Below are 16688 nucleotides of genomic sequence, written 5' to 3'. Positions count from 1 at the left end.
CTGAGTGGGATCTGGGGCATCACTGTGACCTGTCGTGGTTTACAGATGAGGGACTGGGCTGACCTTGAACCTGGTCCTGTGCTGCCACTCAAGGCTCCCCAATGCGGGGTCCCAGGAATACCTACCCGAGTGCATTCCTCGTATGACAAGTGCCATCTATGGACCCTGCCCCCTCAGCTCCTGTGTTCCCCAGCCCCTGCCCCTGTTGCCCCCCCACCCCACCCCCATTCTCTGTAGCACCCCCAGTCTCTGCTTTTGCATTCTGCTCTGAGTGTCTCCAGCTTCAGAGCCTAGTGGCCCCACGCAGGGGCCTGGGGAGTTGCTAAGCTGCAGTCCCTCCCCCGTAAGCTGGGTCTTCACACTTCCCCCACCCCAGGCCTCGAGAACAACTCCTAAGTCCCCACAGAACCTCAGCCCCCAGGCAACAGTACCAGGATGGATGGTCCTTACTGTTTGGCAGCACCAGGCGAAGTGTCCTGCCACAGGGTGACAGCTGCAGCCCACGGGTCCGTTACGAAGGGCTCCTTGAGGCCCCTGCACACTGTCTTCTCCCTGTACCCCCCTGATAGGCTCCAAGTCCAGTTCCATGAGTGACCATGTCCACTCCACAACCTTCAATGGCTCCCCCACCATAAGCCTTCTGGGTCTGCTCAACCCCCTTAGAGGACCCCCACTTCTAGGCCATCTGCCACACTAGGGTGGGGACTAGGTGTGTAACCAGCACCGGCTGCAAGAAACCCCTCCCTGGGGACTCCTGGGGGGTGCCTCCCTCTTTCCTAAGGTCTCACCCCAAACATGTGGCCTCCTGGAAGTCCTCTCAGACTGCCAGGGTGGCCTTGTCTTCTGGCACTGTAAATCTTGTAAAAATATTTTGCAATACTGGAGGACTGAACCCAAGGCCTTCACACTGGGCTTGTTGAAAAAACAGCTGAAGATATAGCTCAGTGGCACAGTGCTGCCTGGTAAGTGAAAGGTCCTGTTTTCAATTTCCGGTACTGCCCTCCCCCGCAAAAAAACCACAAAGAGCATAAAAAAAGGAAAAAGCCCAGCCTTTTTAATTTTTTTTTCTTTTTGGTGTGGTACTGTGGAATGAACACAGGACCTTGTGGATGCCAGGTAGACGCTTATGCCACTGAGCTGCCTCCCTAGTCCTTAAAATGTATTTTGAGACAGGATCTCACTGAGTTGCTGCCTCAGCCTCTGCGTGCTGGGATGACAGGCATGTGCCACCAAGTCTGGCCTAAGATGCACTTCTGACCTTTGACCTTTTCCCCACAGGGTGGGGCACCCAACTTCCTGGTGTCCACCTCCTGAGCCCAGCTGCTCCCACCCTCTCCAGCGGTACAGTGGTGTCCTTTGTGACTTCCCACTTCCTCCTCCCACAGCAGGGCCAGACAGGTGACTGACTCCTGCTGCGCTTAGCCCAGGCTCCCTGTGGCTGGAGGCCAGGGCACACAGAGCAGTGGGGCAGTGATGGCCCCAGGGTCCCTGAGGATGTGGCTTCCTGGCACTCACAGTATGGCCCCTGGGTTGTAGCAGTGTTTCTGAGTATCTGCTCCCAGGGAACAGGTGACCGCGAGGTTCGTCCACTCTTGAGAAGCCCACAGCTCTGGGCACAGATGCAGGGCGTCCGTAGTAAACCCAAGCTTATCAGCTTTCTGTGTGTGTGTGTGGTGGGGGGTAGTGACTGGGGATCGAACCCAGGACCTTTGTACTGAGCTATACTTCCTACCCTTTTCAGGCAGGGCCTCACTAAGTCATTTGAGTTATGCAGGCTGGGCTGTTTTTTGTTTTTTTTTTTTTAAATGTATTTTAGTAAAGGCTCTACAGGGTCTCGCTACACAGACTGGACTCATAGTGATTCTCCTGTTTCGTCTCCCAAGTGCTGGGATTACAGGTGTATGCCACCATGCCCAGTCTCAGTCTCAGTCTCTGTCTCAGTGTGCCCTGGGGGTGGGGCTGGCTAAGCCAGCACTTCTGTCTGCTGAGCTATTTGGCTGGCCCTTGGACTTGTGTTAGTGAGCCTCCTGTCTCAGCCTGCCAGCACGCTGGGATAGAGGTGTGCTGGGTGACCTGGGCTTTGTAATGAAGGCCAAAGTCCCTGTCTATAGCCCTCATGGTCAGAAAATGCTAGCTTTCAGGCAAGGTGCATGGGGAGGGGTTGCACACACTGTGCCCCTGTAATGTGGAGCAGGAAGCCCCCTTCAGCTCTGGCCCATGCACTCCCTCTCAGAGTGAGAGGGATATGGTGCCTCTTGAGATGTGGGGGCCCAGGCCCAGCACCCCACACTTGCTTTGTGCTCCAGAGTACATGTGTGTAAAAGCCGCCACCAAGTAGCCCAGGCGGCCACCGCAGTCCCTTCCTCCAACCTTCGATTGCTCACCACCACCAGTGACGAGCAGCCGGTGCCTGGGTGCAGTGATGTGAACAGAAACACACCACAGCCGACTTCCACTCCCAAATGCCATTTCTGAGCCCAGCTTAAGAACCAAGCGCGGCGACTGTAACCTGTGGGGAGCAGCTTTGTAAGGTATCACTGGAGGAAAGGAAAATGGCCGCATGCTGCCCAGGGGCGTGGCCACTATGCCTGCTGTCTGAGCCATGGGAGGCAGGCACGGGCTCCTCTGCCGGAAGTGGGGACACGCCGTCTGATCAGGTCACAGGGACCTGCGTCCAGAGAAGGGTGGGAAGGAAAAGCGCTAATGGGCTTTAAAAGAAGTCCTTGAAAGGTGACTCAGTGGTTGCCTCATGGGTGGCTTTTTTAAATGTCATACTGACTGCATTCTCTGCCTCCACTCCTTTGCACTGACCTATACATCCCCAGCTTGCTCTCTTTTCTTTCTTTCTTGTTAACTTCTTATTCTGAGACTGGTCCAGGCTTGGCTTAAACCTGTAGTCCTCCTGCCTCAGCCCCTTGGAATTCCGGGATCCCAAGCTTGTACCACAGTACCGAGTTTCTCTCCATGTTTTGAAGGATGCCACTGAATGATGTTGCAGGAGTCTGAGTCCGCTGTCCTGTGGGGGCAAAAGGAACTCTCTCCCTCATTACCCAGGCTGTGCAGCTGACAAGGCTGCTGAGTATCGGTGACTGTCCAGCCTGTGGCCTACGAGTGCTCCACCGATGATGGCCATCACTTAACATTGAAGGGCCTGGGGCAGGTAGGACAGATGGGGGCGACCACTAATGCACAGTGCAGAGCTCCTCTGTGTGTGTGTGTGAGAGGCTGAGAATGTTCTGGAATCTAGAGGCTGGGCAGGGCCCGGGCACTCACCCAGGAAGCCTTCCTCATCCACGATGATGGTGTAGTCCTCAGGCGTCTCCGTCAGACTGAAGAACTTGCACCTGGGTGGGCAGACACAGGATGTCTGGTTAGTCCTGGCAGCACCCTGTGGCAGCCATGTACCTGTGACCTGCCAGCATGTGCCTCGGTTTGCCCCGAGGGGCCTGCTGTGTGATCCCAGGAAGCTGCTTGTCCCACCCCCCACACTGCCCCAGTTCTGATGGAGGTGGTCGTGGGGAGGCCTAGGAAGGCCATCTGCTGTTGTGTATGACCCCTCTTCTCTGGGAACCCCTGAGTCAGGCTTCAAGACCCTGGGGTGGACCAGAGAGTTCTGACGTCAAAGGGAGGCTCTGCAGGAGTGTGATGAGAGAGGTCCCCACACTGTCCCCATCGCTCTGTCCCTGTTCATCAAGGCCGGATTCTGACAGGGCGAGCATGGCTCCCTGGGATACTTCTGGGCTATGCACCACTGCTTATTTCCCTCCCAAATGAGGCCCCCATCTCTGTTGGCTGAGGACCCCAGAACTTTGCAAGCAGGCAGCAGATGCCTGGGGCAGGTGACAGCCAGTGGAGTGTGGTGGGGACGGGGCTAGGCTTCCAGGCGAGGACAGTCACATCCCTAGCACTGCTCTGGAGCATGAAAAAGGAGTGTGCAAGGTGGGTGTGCACACGCCCGGGGGTGGGGACAGGGCACACTGCAGCCTGAGAGACCAGGCTGGCTCTGAGCCCAGGGTGGGAAGCCCATCCATGACTCACCAGTTGGGCCCAAGATCAAAGCGGAAATGGAATATGAAGATGGACACAAGGTCGCAGGGCTGGGTCCCCTCCCTGGGTTCCTCCCACCATCAGCTGCCCTGGGCACTTGAGGGCTGGTGTTTCTTCCTGTGTGCTTAGACCCCAGGACCTGGCGACTGTGTCACTATAGGTTCAGCCTGGGAAGATGCAGCGGCTGCCACACAGACCCTCAGGGCCTGGTCAGCCCACAGCACACAGGAATCCAGGCAGGTATGGGGAAGGAGTCACCCGTCTCTTAGGCATCTGGCATCTGGCCAAACCAGAGAAGCCACACCTAGATGGTGAACTGCTGTGACTGCACCTGCACAGCTCTGGGAAGAGGCCAAACACAGTTGCCCACGGGGGCTGCACCAGCTGGCTAAGATACGCTGGGAGACATTTGTAGGTGATGGGCCTGACCCCTCTTCTGTACTTTTTAGAGTACTGGGGGGTGAACCAAGGGCCTTTTCCCTGAGTGCCATCCCCACCCCTTTTTATTTTTAATTTCAAGACAGGATCCTGCTAACCTCCCGAGCTCCAGGCAGGGCTTGTACTTGTGATCCTCCCGCCTCAGCCTTCCAGAGCACTGCAATGCCAGGACCGAGCCACTAAGCCCGACTGGCTGTTTCCTGACCGTGGGGGTGGCAGTCACAAGATCTCACATTTGTCATAAGTTCAAGACTGGGAACGACCCTTGTTCCACAAACCTGGCTTGAATGGAGGACCTGGGGGTGGGGTGGGGAGAGGTGGCCTTCTGTCCCAACCTCTGCGTCCGCCACCAGTGCAGACGCTGCCACTTCCCGCCTGCTCTTGTTTTCCAATCCCATCTGTCCCTGACAGTTAGTCCCACAGTCGGCAAATCATCACCACAGTGAGTGGCAGTCATGGGCATGGCCTGGCCGCTTGCTCACGGGACCTGTGTAGTAGAAGCCCCTGATGCCATAAGCTGGTGGGCATGGAGAGGGACACCAGGGCCTGTTTGTCTCTGCTACCCCTGTGGCCCCGAGGAACACTCTAGAAATAGCCATGCGAATTCTTCCTGAGGGCAGAAGGCGAGGACACGGCAAAAATAACCAAGGGACCGGAGTGAGCATCCCCAGGCCAGCACCAGCCCTGCCAGCTGTCGGATGTCCGTCTCCCCACGACGTGCACAGGCAGGCCTCCAGCAGGAACACTGCTGCGCTCGCTCAGGTCACCAAACCTGGGGACAGCCTGGGTACTTTGAGGCCAAGTGCCAAGCCTCTGGGGCAAAGTCTTCCCTCATCCGGCGGCATCAGCCAGCCCTTCTGCCATCACAGACACAGTCCTTCCTCAGTGACCCATGGCTTCTGGCACAAGGACCTCCTGGTGATTGTGGACGGCAACTCCAGGGGGAGTCTGTTCAGGTCACAGTCGATGTGAATCATGCCTTTAGAATGAAGCAGTATACAACCGGGGCAGCTGCACACGACAGTCCCAAGTGCTTTCCACAGACTCTTACCCAGAAGACTTTGGCAGTCTGCACCCTTCAGCAGACCTGTGCTCTCAGGCAGGTGCTTGGTCCTTTGCACACACACCCAGCACCCGCCACTGCCTGGGCCTAGGCTCAGTGACTGCGTGGCTCAGGTAGGTGGTTACAGTAACAGCTGGCTGACACAGATGGCTTGGGAAGTACGGAGGTATCTGTTTTAAGAGGGCTGAGCAGCAGGCTCATGCCGCCTTGCCTTCGTAGTTGGGCAGTGGGGTGCTGAGTCTGAGTCTCTGACTCCTCCCCTCCCCTCCCTTTTCCTCTCCCTCCTCTTCCTGATCCTCCTGCCTCAGCCTCCCAGGGTGCTGGGATGACAGTGTGCACACCACACAGTGCTGCAGATGGAACCCTGGGCGCAGCATCCTAAGCAGACCCCAGCCCTGAACTGTGCCCTCAGCCCTTAGTTCTTTGAAGATACCTGCTTCTTGGATCCTGGCCAGCTCCCCTTCTAGCACACGGACAGTGGGGTGGGGATCTGCGCCTGGCCAGCAGGGCTGGGAGACAGGAAGGGGGCACCCAACTGTTGGCTCTGGGGTACAGTGGAGGCAGATTTGGGCAGATAGGACAGCATCCTCTCTGACCCTGTGCACCTGCCAGCCACGCCCACCAAGCTGGGGAACCACAGTTGCTACCGTGATGCCCAAGCCCCGGGAGCTCATCCAGGTCTACAGGTACAGCAACAGGTCCTGAATGCACCTCCAGCTGTTTCTAAACCCCTAAAGGTGCTGGACGCTCTCACACCAAGTGCTGATGAAAAAGGGCTGGGTGTGTTCACATGGGACTTCCTCTGCAGCATCGTGTCCCCTCCAGGGGTCCACAGCTTCACTTATGAGGTTCTGTGCAGCACACGCTCAAAGCAAAGTAGGGGTTTTTTTTTGGTTTTTGAGACAAGGTCTGGCCTTGTACCCCAAGTTGGCCTCAAACCTACAATCTTCCTGCCTCAGCCTCTCGAGAGCTGGGATTACAGGCTTGTGCCACCACAGCCAGCCAAATCCAAGCTTGCTTGGGGGTAATTCTTAGACTTTTCCCCCCTCAGTAGTTTCAATCCTCCATTGGTATGACACCCCCATTTCACAGACAGGAACACTGGGACCCAGGTGGCTGAGGCAGCTGCTGCCTCAGCTCCCCTGTGACTCAGCCTTTCTGCCCAAGGTCCCCACCCCCACACGGAGCTGTAACAGGAGACACGGTGGTGGTGGTGGCGAGAGAGTCTGGGACATTGTGTGCTCCTAACACAAGCCTGGCTCTGGGCCAGCTGTCCTTCAGTGGGAGGGGAGCAGAATGGTGGCGGGATTACCCAGCTTTGACACTGACAAGCCATGGGGACATGCCAGACTCAGGATACCAGAGGAAGTAGAAAAACAAGTCCCCAACATCACGTACAGCATGGCTCTCTATTCTATGGAGTTAAAAGTAGCCTTCATGGCAAAATATACCTTAAGGCCAGGCCTGGTGGTGCATGCCCATTGTCTAGTACTCAAGAGGCTGAGGCAGGAGGATCCCCAAGAGTTTGAGGCCAGTCTAGGCTACACAGTGATTTTGAGGCCAGCCCGAACCACATAGTGAGACCCTGTCAAAAAAAAAAAAAAGGAAAACAAAAACCATCTCAGAGGGCTCCACCTGGCTGCGACACAGGACACAGCCAGGGACACAAGGCTGCTGTCCCTGTTGGTGCACGCTGACCCCATCAGTGACAAGCAGAGCCCATGGCTGCAGCACAGTGCAGAAAACAAAGGCTGGAGCCATGAGGGTCCTCCTGTGAGGCTGCATCCCAGCACCCAGTACTGTCTGAGTCAGGGGGCCAGCCAGGCCGCCCAGGGGTCTGGAGCACCCATGGCCCCACCTTGGTCCTGGGACCACAGCACCTCCCTTTGGCCCCTTCCTGCCAGAGCTGCGGGCCACAGGGGCAGAACTCCGGAATGGCGATGCTTGGTGTGGGGCTGGGCCACCACACGGCCTCTGAGTCTGCCTTGTCCTAAGGGGTGATGCCCTGCCCCCAGGAGGTCCGTGTCCCTGCAACACGAGTAGGCACAATGTGGATGCTGTCAACCTGCACGTGTCTCGGCCTCCCTTTCAATGCCAAGCTGGGGCAACGGTGCTGATGTGCCTTGCTCCTGCCATGCTCCCCTGGGGGCTGCTGAGGACACACAGGCAGGTAGCCGCTTAGTTTCCAGAGGATACATGCAGCTGTAAAATGAAAGCTGGGTGTGGTGGTGCATGCCTGTAATCTCAGCACTCTGGGAGGCTGAGGCAGGAGGACTGCAAATTGAAGTCAAGCCTGGGCAATTTAGGGACTTAGTAAGATCCTGTCTCAAAATGAAAAAATAAAGGGCTGGGAATAGCTCAGTATAAAGGACCTAGGTTCAATACCCAGGACTGCAAAACAAAAAGATACTAAACACAAGCAAAATACTAGGCTCTGAAGCTCCAAACAGCCCTGCCTTCACCCTGTAACATTCCTGGGGAGCCTTTGGGTCGCTACTTTAAGGCTCTGTTCTGACCTGGGCCCTGTTGGGTCTTGCCTGGAGCTGTTGTCCTGTTGCCTAGCAGTGAAGTATCCTGGGGGGCTTACCCACATCCCACACCACTCATGCTGTGGCTCCCTGATGTCCTCACTGCCGGCATCCCTTCTGGGCCCAGAAAGCTGGCTGTCGGCACACAGGTCCCTGGGGTGCCTCCTGGCGGGCTGTCATCCTTGGCTCCTTGCCCTCCCACTCCATGGCTAGTTTCCTCCATCCTAGAAACTGTCTTCCCTCCCTGCCCCCAGCCCTTACTTCCCACCACTGCCAACTCGTTGGCTGGCTCAGGTCCCCTGACCTTGACCTGTCACTGTGACCCTGTCTGGCTCTCCTTCTGCTTCCTGCAGGCATCGGTCTCCTCCTTGAGGTGGGGATGGCTCTGAGCAGGGTCCCCAGGCTCCCTGCTTCTTTCAGGGCACCAAACATGGTGGCCAGACTGGCCTCTCACCTGCCTTGCTCTGAACATTCACTTCCTTTTCCCTTCTGCTGAGACCCTGGGGATGGACTCCAGGGCCCTGGCACTAAGCCCCAGCCCCAGCACTTTTTTACTTTTTATTTTAACCCTAGCTGGGCATCACTTGTGATCCTCTTGCCTCTGCCCCAAGTGCCGGGATGACAGCTGTGTGCCCCCATGCTTGGCTGGCACTCATTTCTCTCACACACTCTCTGGTGGGGGAATTGTCACTCCTTGTCATTTCCTGGATGGGGAAACTGAGGCTGGGAGAGCTGAGCACCCTGCTACATAACTGAGATAGCCCTTGGTCTCCATGGGGACACAGTGGAGCCAAGGCCAGGGCAGACAGGAAACCTGATCTGTTTACCCTGGGAGCTCCGTTAACCCTGCCAGCCAGGCTCCCTCTCCCCAGTCTATGGGGGCCCAGCGCTTCTTCTGAAGGTGGGCAGGGAGGAGGTAAGCTCTCCGGGAGACCTGGATGTACTGGCAGAGGAAGGGGCAGTGGCACAGTTGCTACCATTCCCAGCACATCGCCTGGCCAGCCTGCAGGCCTAGGGTAGCAGGGAGAAAGGTGGGAGAGCTGTCCCAGCCTCCTCTTGGGAAGGGGCTCATCCCTTTGGGAGGCATTTGTTCCATCCTAGGGTAGCTGGTTTCTGGAAGCCTCCTTTAAACTACACCTGGCGGGTCAATGCCTGCCAGGGATCCATGGATCCCTCAGGAGGATGCATGCTTCAGATGTGTAGGTGACCGGTGACAAGGGAACTCACAGCACCACTGCCTCTGCACAGCTCCAGGGGAAGGAACAGGCGCAGCTACCAGGCGTGTGCTTTCAGCAGGCTGGGAGACACAGGAGCCCCTCAGATGTCCAAACCTTTGGCCCAGCTCAGGAGCATGGAGGGCTCTGCACTAGCCACACTCCTGGTCCGTAATGTTAAGCTCTGCCTAAGTTATGCAGGGAAAAGACCAACGGGGGATCCTCCTGCCTCAGCTCCCCAAGCCCTGCTGCCAGGCATGTGGGACCACACCCAGCAGCGGAATGTGCAAGGACATGAACTCTGAGCTGGAATCTTTTTTTTTTTTTTATAGCTAATGCACAGCCTGCCTTTGGTATTTGTGAGTTCCGTATCTGCACATTCAACCAATGGTAGATTGAAAATATTAGAAAAAAAATGTGCTTCTACTGAACATGTCTAGGCTTATTTCTCGTTATTGTTCCCTAAAAAAATAGGCCATAGTGACTATTAGCATCGCAGTGGCATTAGATTAGATCTGTGTGCAGGGTGAATGCAAACCTTACAGCATTTTATACAGGCAACTAGCAGAACTGTGGGCTCTGGCATCCACAGGGACCTGGAACAAGTTCCCAAGGATAACAATAGATGCCTACATAATACTTTTTTTTTTACATCATTTTTTTTTTTACCCCAAACTCAATTTTAAAAATTGTGAGCTTGGTGTGGAAATGCACACTTGTAATCCCAGAACTCAGGGAGGCTGAGGCAGGAGGATTATGAACTCTAGCCCAGTTTGAGCACCACATGGCTCTTCAAGTTACGGTGGCTGAAGAGGCCCACAAGAGGGAAGATGGAGAACCAGGACAGAGGACCAAGGATTCTTTAGTATGGCTCAGTCCAAATCCACAAGCTTCAGAGGGGTGGTCCCCAGGGCTTAATATTTTCCCTGGGCTTCAGCTGCTTGCAAGGGGCCTGTGTTGTCCACCAGTAGGAGGGTGGCCCTACCTCGCCCATGCAGTCTGCCACAGGCCCCTCCTATAGTGGCCCACAGTGGGGACCCAGGAATCACCCTGAGTGGGAGCCCAGGGACCTAAGAGGACAGTGACCACTAAGAAATCTCACAGCTGTTACTGTCACCCAGAAGCCAGCGGCGTCTGCTGGGCCCTCCAGGGGTGGGGAGTGGGGAGTGGGAACGCGAGGTCTGTGTTCCCCCTCATGTGGTGCTGGAAGAAGTACCTGAGGAGGAGAGGCCTGAGAGGTCCAGGGAGGGTAGGGGTGCGGGTTACAGCTCACAGATCTGCAAGGTACAGGCGGCAGGGACAGAGACCCACCCTGCAGCAGGAAATCTTTGCGCAGCAACCTGGGTTTTTGGGAAAGGACAGTAGAGATGTATTTTTCTGCATGGAAGAAACAGTAGCCCAGTGACCAATGGGGCCGGGTCCTGGTCTCAGTGTGGTCACTGGCAGAGCAGGCTCCGAGGCTTCCCAGGGACCCTCACCCCCCAGGCCAGGAGAGTAGCTCTGGATGGTGAGATCATCCACGTTGTGAGAAAAGCCAGAAAGCCAGATTTCTGTGCGTGCTCTCAATGCATAAACGTTGCTATGGTCTTTGAACACCACCAGGGGTGACCAAAGGAAATAGGCTCGGTCCATGGGGACTCTTCCTTTCACGACCTCTGAAGCCTCTCCACGTGGGGCTGGGGTTTTAGGCACAAGTTCCTGGGTGGTAAAGGGGTGGGTGTGGGGAGTGGATCAAGGGCCCTGAGCCAGGGACCTCCCTGTAGCTGCTGGCTCACTTCAGTGGGGTCTGAGGGGGCCACATGATGTGTCAAGCAGAGAAGGCACAAGCAGCCCTCTGTGGGGCCTGGGGTCCCCCTGCATGGGCAGCAAGCGGCTCCATGCAACCTCAGCCCTTCCACAGCTACAGGAACCTGGCTGTGTCTCAAAGAGCCCAGCTCAGCTCCTAGGGCACAGCCTTGGCAGGTCACCATTACAGCCAGCAGCCCACAAAGTGGGTCCCCAGCCCTTGGGCCCCCTGTTAGGACCTGGGCTGCACAGTGGGTGAGCCTCGGCCCTTGCCAGCACCATGCCTGAACTCCCGCTCCCGTCCTGTTCCCCCGTTCCCGCTCCCGCTCCCGTCCCCATCCCCGTCCCCGTCCCACCCGAGTCCCACCCATGGGGAGTAAGGTTCTCAGGGGAGTGCAGACCCTGGAGATCTCCCACGCTTGGAAAAAGTGTCTTCCATACAACTGGTCCCTGATGCCAAAACAGCTACAGACTGCCCCTGCTGCCGCCATTCTCCACCAGGGGCTGCTGAGCATGTCCAGGGAAGGAGCTGGTACGTTTTTCTTACTGAAATGGGAACAGCTACATAGCACCAGAGCTGACAGATGTGTATAATGCAGCTCCCAAGTCTCTGTCATTTCCTCATTGCCAGGCAGCACAGGCCACCCCCTTCCTCCCTGACCTGGCCATCGCTGGCCACTGTGTCCCCAGGCCTCTGGAATCAGGGCCAGGGGGTAGAATCCTGCTGGCAGGCTTGGCTCAGGTACCCACTGTCACCACTGGCTCCCCAGGAAAAGCCTGTCTGTTGCTCACTTAAGCTCATTAGCATGTGCACCGGGATCTGTAAATGACCGGACTGGGGCCAGAGAGGAAGGAGCTTCCAGGGAGCTTCTCCTCCTCGCTGTGTCCCTGTGCAGTGCTTCTGTGGTGCACATGGTGCAAAAAAACCTCTCTGGCTTGTCCTCTTATGAGGAGGTGAGCCTTTCTGATGAGGGCAGGGTCTATCGGGTCTCACTACATAGATTGGACTTCTAGTGCTTCTCCTGTGTTCAGCCTCCCAAAGAGCTGCGATGACAGGTGCGCACCACCACGCCCAGTCTCAATCACTGGCTCAGTGCACCCCCGGGGTGGGGGCAGGGCTGGCAGGGTACACCGGAGATTGAACCCCTGCTGCTCTGTCTGCCTAAGCAGGCACTTTAATCTGCTGAGCTATTTGGCTGGTCCCACTTTTATTTTCTGAGACATGGTTTGGCTAGGTTGTCTCACACTAGAACTTCTGATCCTCTTGCCTCAGCCTCCCTCAGTACACTGGGACCAGGTTCTCATTTAATTTCTATGTCCTCCTAGCAAACCTATCTCCAAATACCAGGGACAGCACTCCAGCCGGGCTGGGGAGACACACATGTGCAATCTGTAACACCCGGAGTTGCCACACAGTGCCAAACAGCGGCTGGATGAGACCACAGACAGGTGTGGCCCATGTAGGGCCAGGTGCTGTGTCCTTCAGGAGGCACTGGGAGGAGGACGGTTCAGAAAAGCTGACCCAGCCTGCGGGTGCCTGTGCCCTCCAGGCTTGAGTACCGACCTTGTAGTCGGTGCCACTGTGAACAGCAGGGCTCAGCCACCCCTAAGCCCAGCTCAGCAGCCCAAGGGTTTTGGAAGAAGAACGAAGCTGCCACCCTGACCTCAGGGCTGGGGTTTCTCCTTGGGCCTCCTGCCTGCCTTCCTGTTTCCCCTGGCCATGCTTATGGGCAGTGAAACCTCCCAGAAGGCACCATGCCCAGCCCTGCCCAGGTCACACCTGTTGTCACCTCCACTGTGGCCAGGAGGGTTTGGTGACGCTCTGGCATGGACCAGCCCTGGCCTCCAGTGAGGCAGTCATACCCTCGGCCTCCGAGGGCCAGAGGCCACATGTTCCACAGCTATGACAAATGCTCCCTTGTCCATGGCCAGTGCCCCAGGCCTGTGTCCCTTGTAGCTGAGAGGAAGACAGGGAAAGGAAGGGAGCTTTGGGGAATAAACAGAAGGGAAGCAGAACAGCCCGTGCACATGCATCTCACGGCAGGCCTGGGCGGTGCTGCTGACCCACCGCACACATGGAGAAACCACGGCTCTCGGAGGGCAGCACCTGGGCGCGCCTTGCACGCGTTCAGGTCAGGCAGGGCTCAGCAGATCTGCTGGGCCTGGGCCTGGCCTGCTGTGGCACCAGTGTCCTTTCTCCCCAGGCAGGAGGTGGTGGTCTCAGAGACAAACCATCTCTGGCTGGCAGCACTGAGCATCCTCTTCCAGAGCCCTCTGAAGGTCACAGGGTCACAAACCAGCTACTGGCACCACCCTCCACCCGCCCTAAGCTGCTGCTCTGGGACTGTGGGCCCAGCTGGTCCCAGAGTGCTGAAGATCCTCCCGGCCCTTGCAGCCTGGGGGCCACCAGCAGGGGGAGGGGCAACAGTGACAATTGCCCCAAAGAGCGGGGCAGCCAAAGCCACAGGTTGTGGTGGTACACACACACACACACACACACACACACACACACACTTGCACGCACAAATGGGAGGCCTGCTCTGTTCACAATGCCCTGAGGAGACAGTGCCCTATCTCCTCTACCGAGGCCACCTCTTGTCCCCTATACACTCATGCCCAGCTCTCACCCACAAATCTATCCCCCATGTGTGAGAGGAGGCCAGGCACTAGGTCCACATTACAGCACCGATGTAAGCAATTCCACAAAGGCTGGGACCCCAAGGGTGGCTGGGACCCCGAGGGTGGCTGATACCTTCCTGATGGCCCATCATGCAGGAAGCTGGGTAGCCACGAGCATGAAGGACACAGGTCACTGCCAAGAGGAGCATGAGCTGGAAAAGTCAAGCTGGACGCCACTGAGGAGCAAGGCTGAATGCCTGTTTACACAGACAAGAGGCAAAGTAACATGAATATGCATTTGCATATTCATCTGTCGTACAGAAAACAGCACTGCAGAGCCCTAGGAGTCTGGGGCCAACAGCTGAAGAAGAGGGACGGGAGGGAGGTTTGGGTCACTTTCCTGTCACTGGGGCAAATTACCCAATAGCTACAATTTATTTTTTATTTTTTGCAGAACCAGGGATTGAACTCAGGCCCTTTGCAGAACTGGGGATTGAACTCAAGACCCTGTACTTGCCAGGCAAGCGCTTATTCTACTGAGTCATCTCCCTGGCCCCCTAAATAGCTACAATTTGAGCGAGGAAAGGTTTCCTTGGCTCATGGTTTCCAGTGGGTTCAGTCCATGGCTGCCCAGCTGCAATGTGGGAAGTCATGGTGGACAGGCCTGGTGAGGACAGCCACATGCCCCATAGTGGCCAGGAGGCAAGGGGAAGGGAGGGGCAGGGGGCAAGCATGCACCCTCTCAGGGGGTCACACCACAGTGACCACCACCTCCTACCACCTTTGAACACACGAGGCTTTTGGAGAATGTTTCAGGTCTAAACCTAAGCACAGGAAGTTTTTACTGGGCATCTCTTTGGAACTTAGAAACATGTAAATTTAGTACCTAAGGGGCTGGGGAGATAGCTTGGTGGTCTAAGCACCTGCCTGGCAAGTGCAAGGACCCGGGCTCAATCCCTGGTACTGCATCCCCTGCCAGCCCTGCAGAGTGAGACACTGTACCAAAGTAATAATTTAGTACCTAGTTAAAATTAAAAATCCTGCAATAAGCAAGAGAGGCACGAGGGCCGCCGAGGGAGCGGCAGGCCTGTGGGGGAATCAAGGAAGGAGAGAGTGGTGGGAGGTGCAGAAGCAGGAGGGGCGGAGGCGGTGAGGAGCAGGACAGTGCTGCTCAGAGCCTGTGTCCCAGGCACCCTGCAGGGCCTCAGAGCTTCTGCATGTGCTGTTCTTCCCTCCCAGAAGTCCTGCCCTTCCTCCATGGGTCCCAGGAAACTGTCCCCAAGCACCCAGGCTTCAGGTACCCCCTCCCCCTTCTCCTCCACGTCTCCACCTGCAGCTGTCCCAACACACTGCCCAGGATTCCCACCCAGGATCTGGTGCCAGCCCCCAGCACAGGGTGGGCACGTAAGGGGGCCTCAAGGGCTGAGGGCCATGCTGGGTAGGGGACAGAGAGAACTGTCTTGTGCCAGCCTCTGAGCAACATCCTCATCTTTTAAAGTTTTGTTTTTTTTTTTTTTAATTTTGATATAGGTCCTCACTAGGCTGGGCTTGAACTTCCTATGCTCCCCCATCTCAGCCTCCCCAAGTACTGGGCTTACAGGTGTGCCCTGCCCTGCCTAGCCAGAGCACCCGATTAGTAAGGTCCTAGTAAGGCCCCCGGGGATGCAGGGTCCGAGTCCTCCCTTCTCTTGGCCTTCTTGGTGCTCCTCACCTCCCAGCTGTGGATGAGGGCTGGAGCCTCAGGGTGTGGGGACAGCACACAGCGGAGGCAGAGATGCAGGCTGGCATGTGTTCTCCAGGGGACACTCGTTACCAGGATCCCCACACATGGGTCCAGTGGCATGGGGTTGGGAGTATACACAGAATGGCTGCCCTTCCAGAGAAGACTATGGCTCGCTCCCTCCCTGGCTCTCCTGAGTGACCTACTGAGCCTTCCCTGCCTGAGCACCTCCTGTATGTGTTTGCCCTCTTTTTGGGGAACTGACTGGGGCTAGAGGGGGGATGGGAAGCAGGGTGCGAGCTCGAACAGAACTGAGCCAGGTATATTTAGCAAAGGGCAGGCAGGGCCTTGTGGTGCACACCTGTCATCCCAGCACTCTGGGAGGCTGAGGCAGGAGGGCTGAGCAGTGGAAGAAAGGAAAGAGAAGGCAAGGGAGGCGGAGTGAGGCTACGGGGCTTCCAGGCCTGGGACGGTCTGGGTGTCCCTGGATTGCACAGGGGTGTGCAGGGTTGGGGACCCTCCTAAGGATTTCAAGGTCCAAGGCCATAGTGAGTGGGCTGGGGCAACATGTGAAAGTTGGGGGGGGTAGAGCGGGGAGGGTAGGGAGGATGCAGGTGGCCCTGTTTACTAGGCTGAGGATTCGGGGTTTGAAAGGTCTGGGAGGAAGAGGGCCAGGGTCACCCGTAACAGGCTAAAGCCAGGTGTCCAGGTGGCAGTGCAGCCTGAGAACAGTGGGAAGGTCACACCCTCCCTCCCTTCTTTCCTTTTCTTTCTTTCCTGGAGACTGAACCCAGGGCCTTTGCATTGAGCTACACTGCCAACCCTTTTAGCTTTTTTAATTGACTCAGAGTCTCTTTTAGTAGTAAATTACCTGGGCTGAGTGTGAACCTTCGATCCTCCTGCCTCAGCCTCCTAAAGTGCTGGAGTCACAGGGAGCACCACACCTGGCCGCACACCTTTCTAAGGCCACCTGAAGGATGTGGACACGCTCTGTCCCACTGGCTGCTCCCAGACCCCTCCCTGGCAGCCCCCCAGCCCTGACAGGAACGAGCAAACACCTCCCTTCTCAAAGAAGAGCCAGAAAGAGCCCCTCCATCCTGCCACCTTCAGTTGGGACTTGCCAAGGACTATGATGCAAGCAGGCAGGCAGTGACCAGGCCATCCTGCTGGGGCCTGCACCAGTTCTCAGTAAATGACCTGATCTGAAGCTGGGTGTGGTGGCCCGTGCCTTTCATCCAGCACTTGGAGAGGCTGAGACAGGAAGAGTGTGAGTC

The 16688-nt window shown here is 56.7% G+C and overlaps 1 protein-coding gene across 1 annotated transcript in view; it reads right to left on the bottom strand.

Moving 5' to 3' along the window:
* Positions 1-16688, bottom strand: part of Castor2 (cytosolic arginine sensor for mTORC1 subunit 2) — a 39488-nt gene that overhangs the window by 11361 nt on the left and 11439 nt on the right. The window contains exon 2 of the mRNA XM_004630415.2: positions 3274-3344. Coding sequence (XP_004630472.1) covers positions 3274-3344 — 71 coding nt within the window. The remainder of the gene's footprint in view (positions 1-3273; positions 3345-16688) is intronic.

Source organism: Octodon degus, unplaced genomic scaffold (genome assembly GCF_000260255.1).
Source record: "Octodon degus isolate 3935 unplaced genomic scaffold, OctDeg1.0 scaffold00035, whole genome shotgun sequence".
Lineage (NCBI taxonomy): Eukaryota > Metazoa > Chordata > Mammalia > Rodentia > Octodontidae > Octodon > Octodon degus.
The sequence above is the reverse complement of the archived record's forward strand: the minus strand, read 5'-3'. Positions and strand labels throughout refer to the sequence as shown.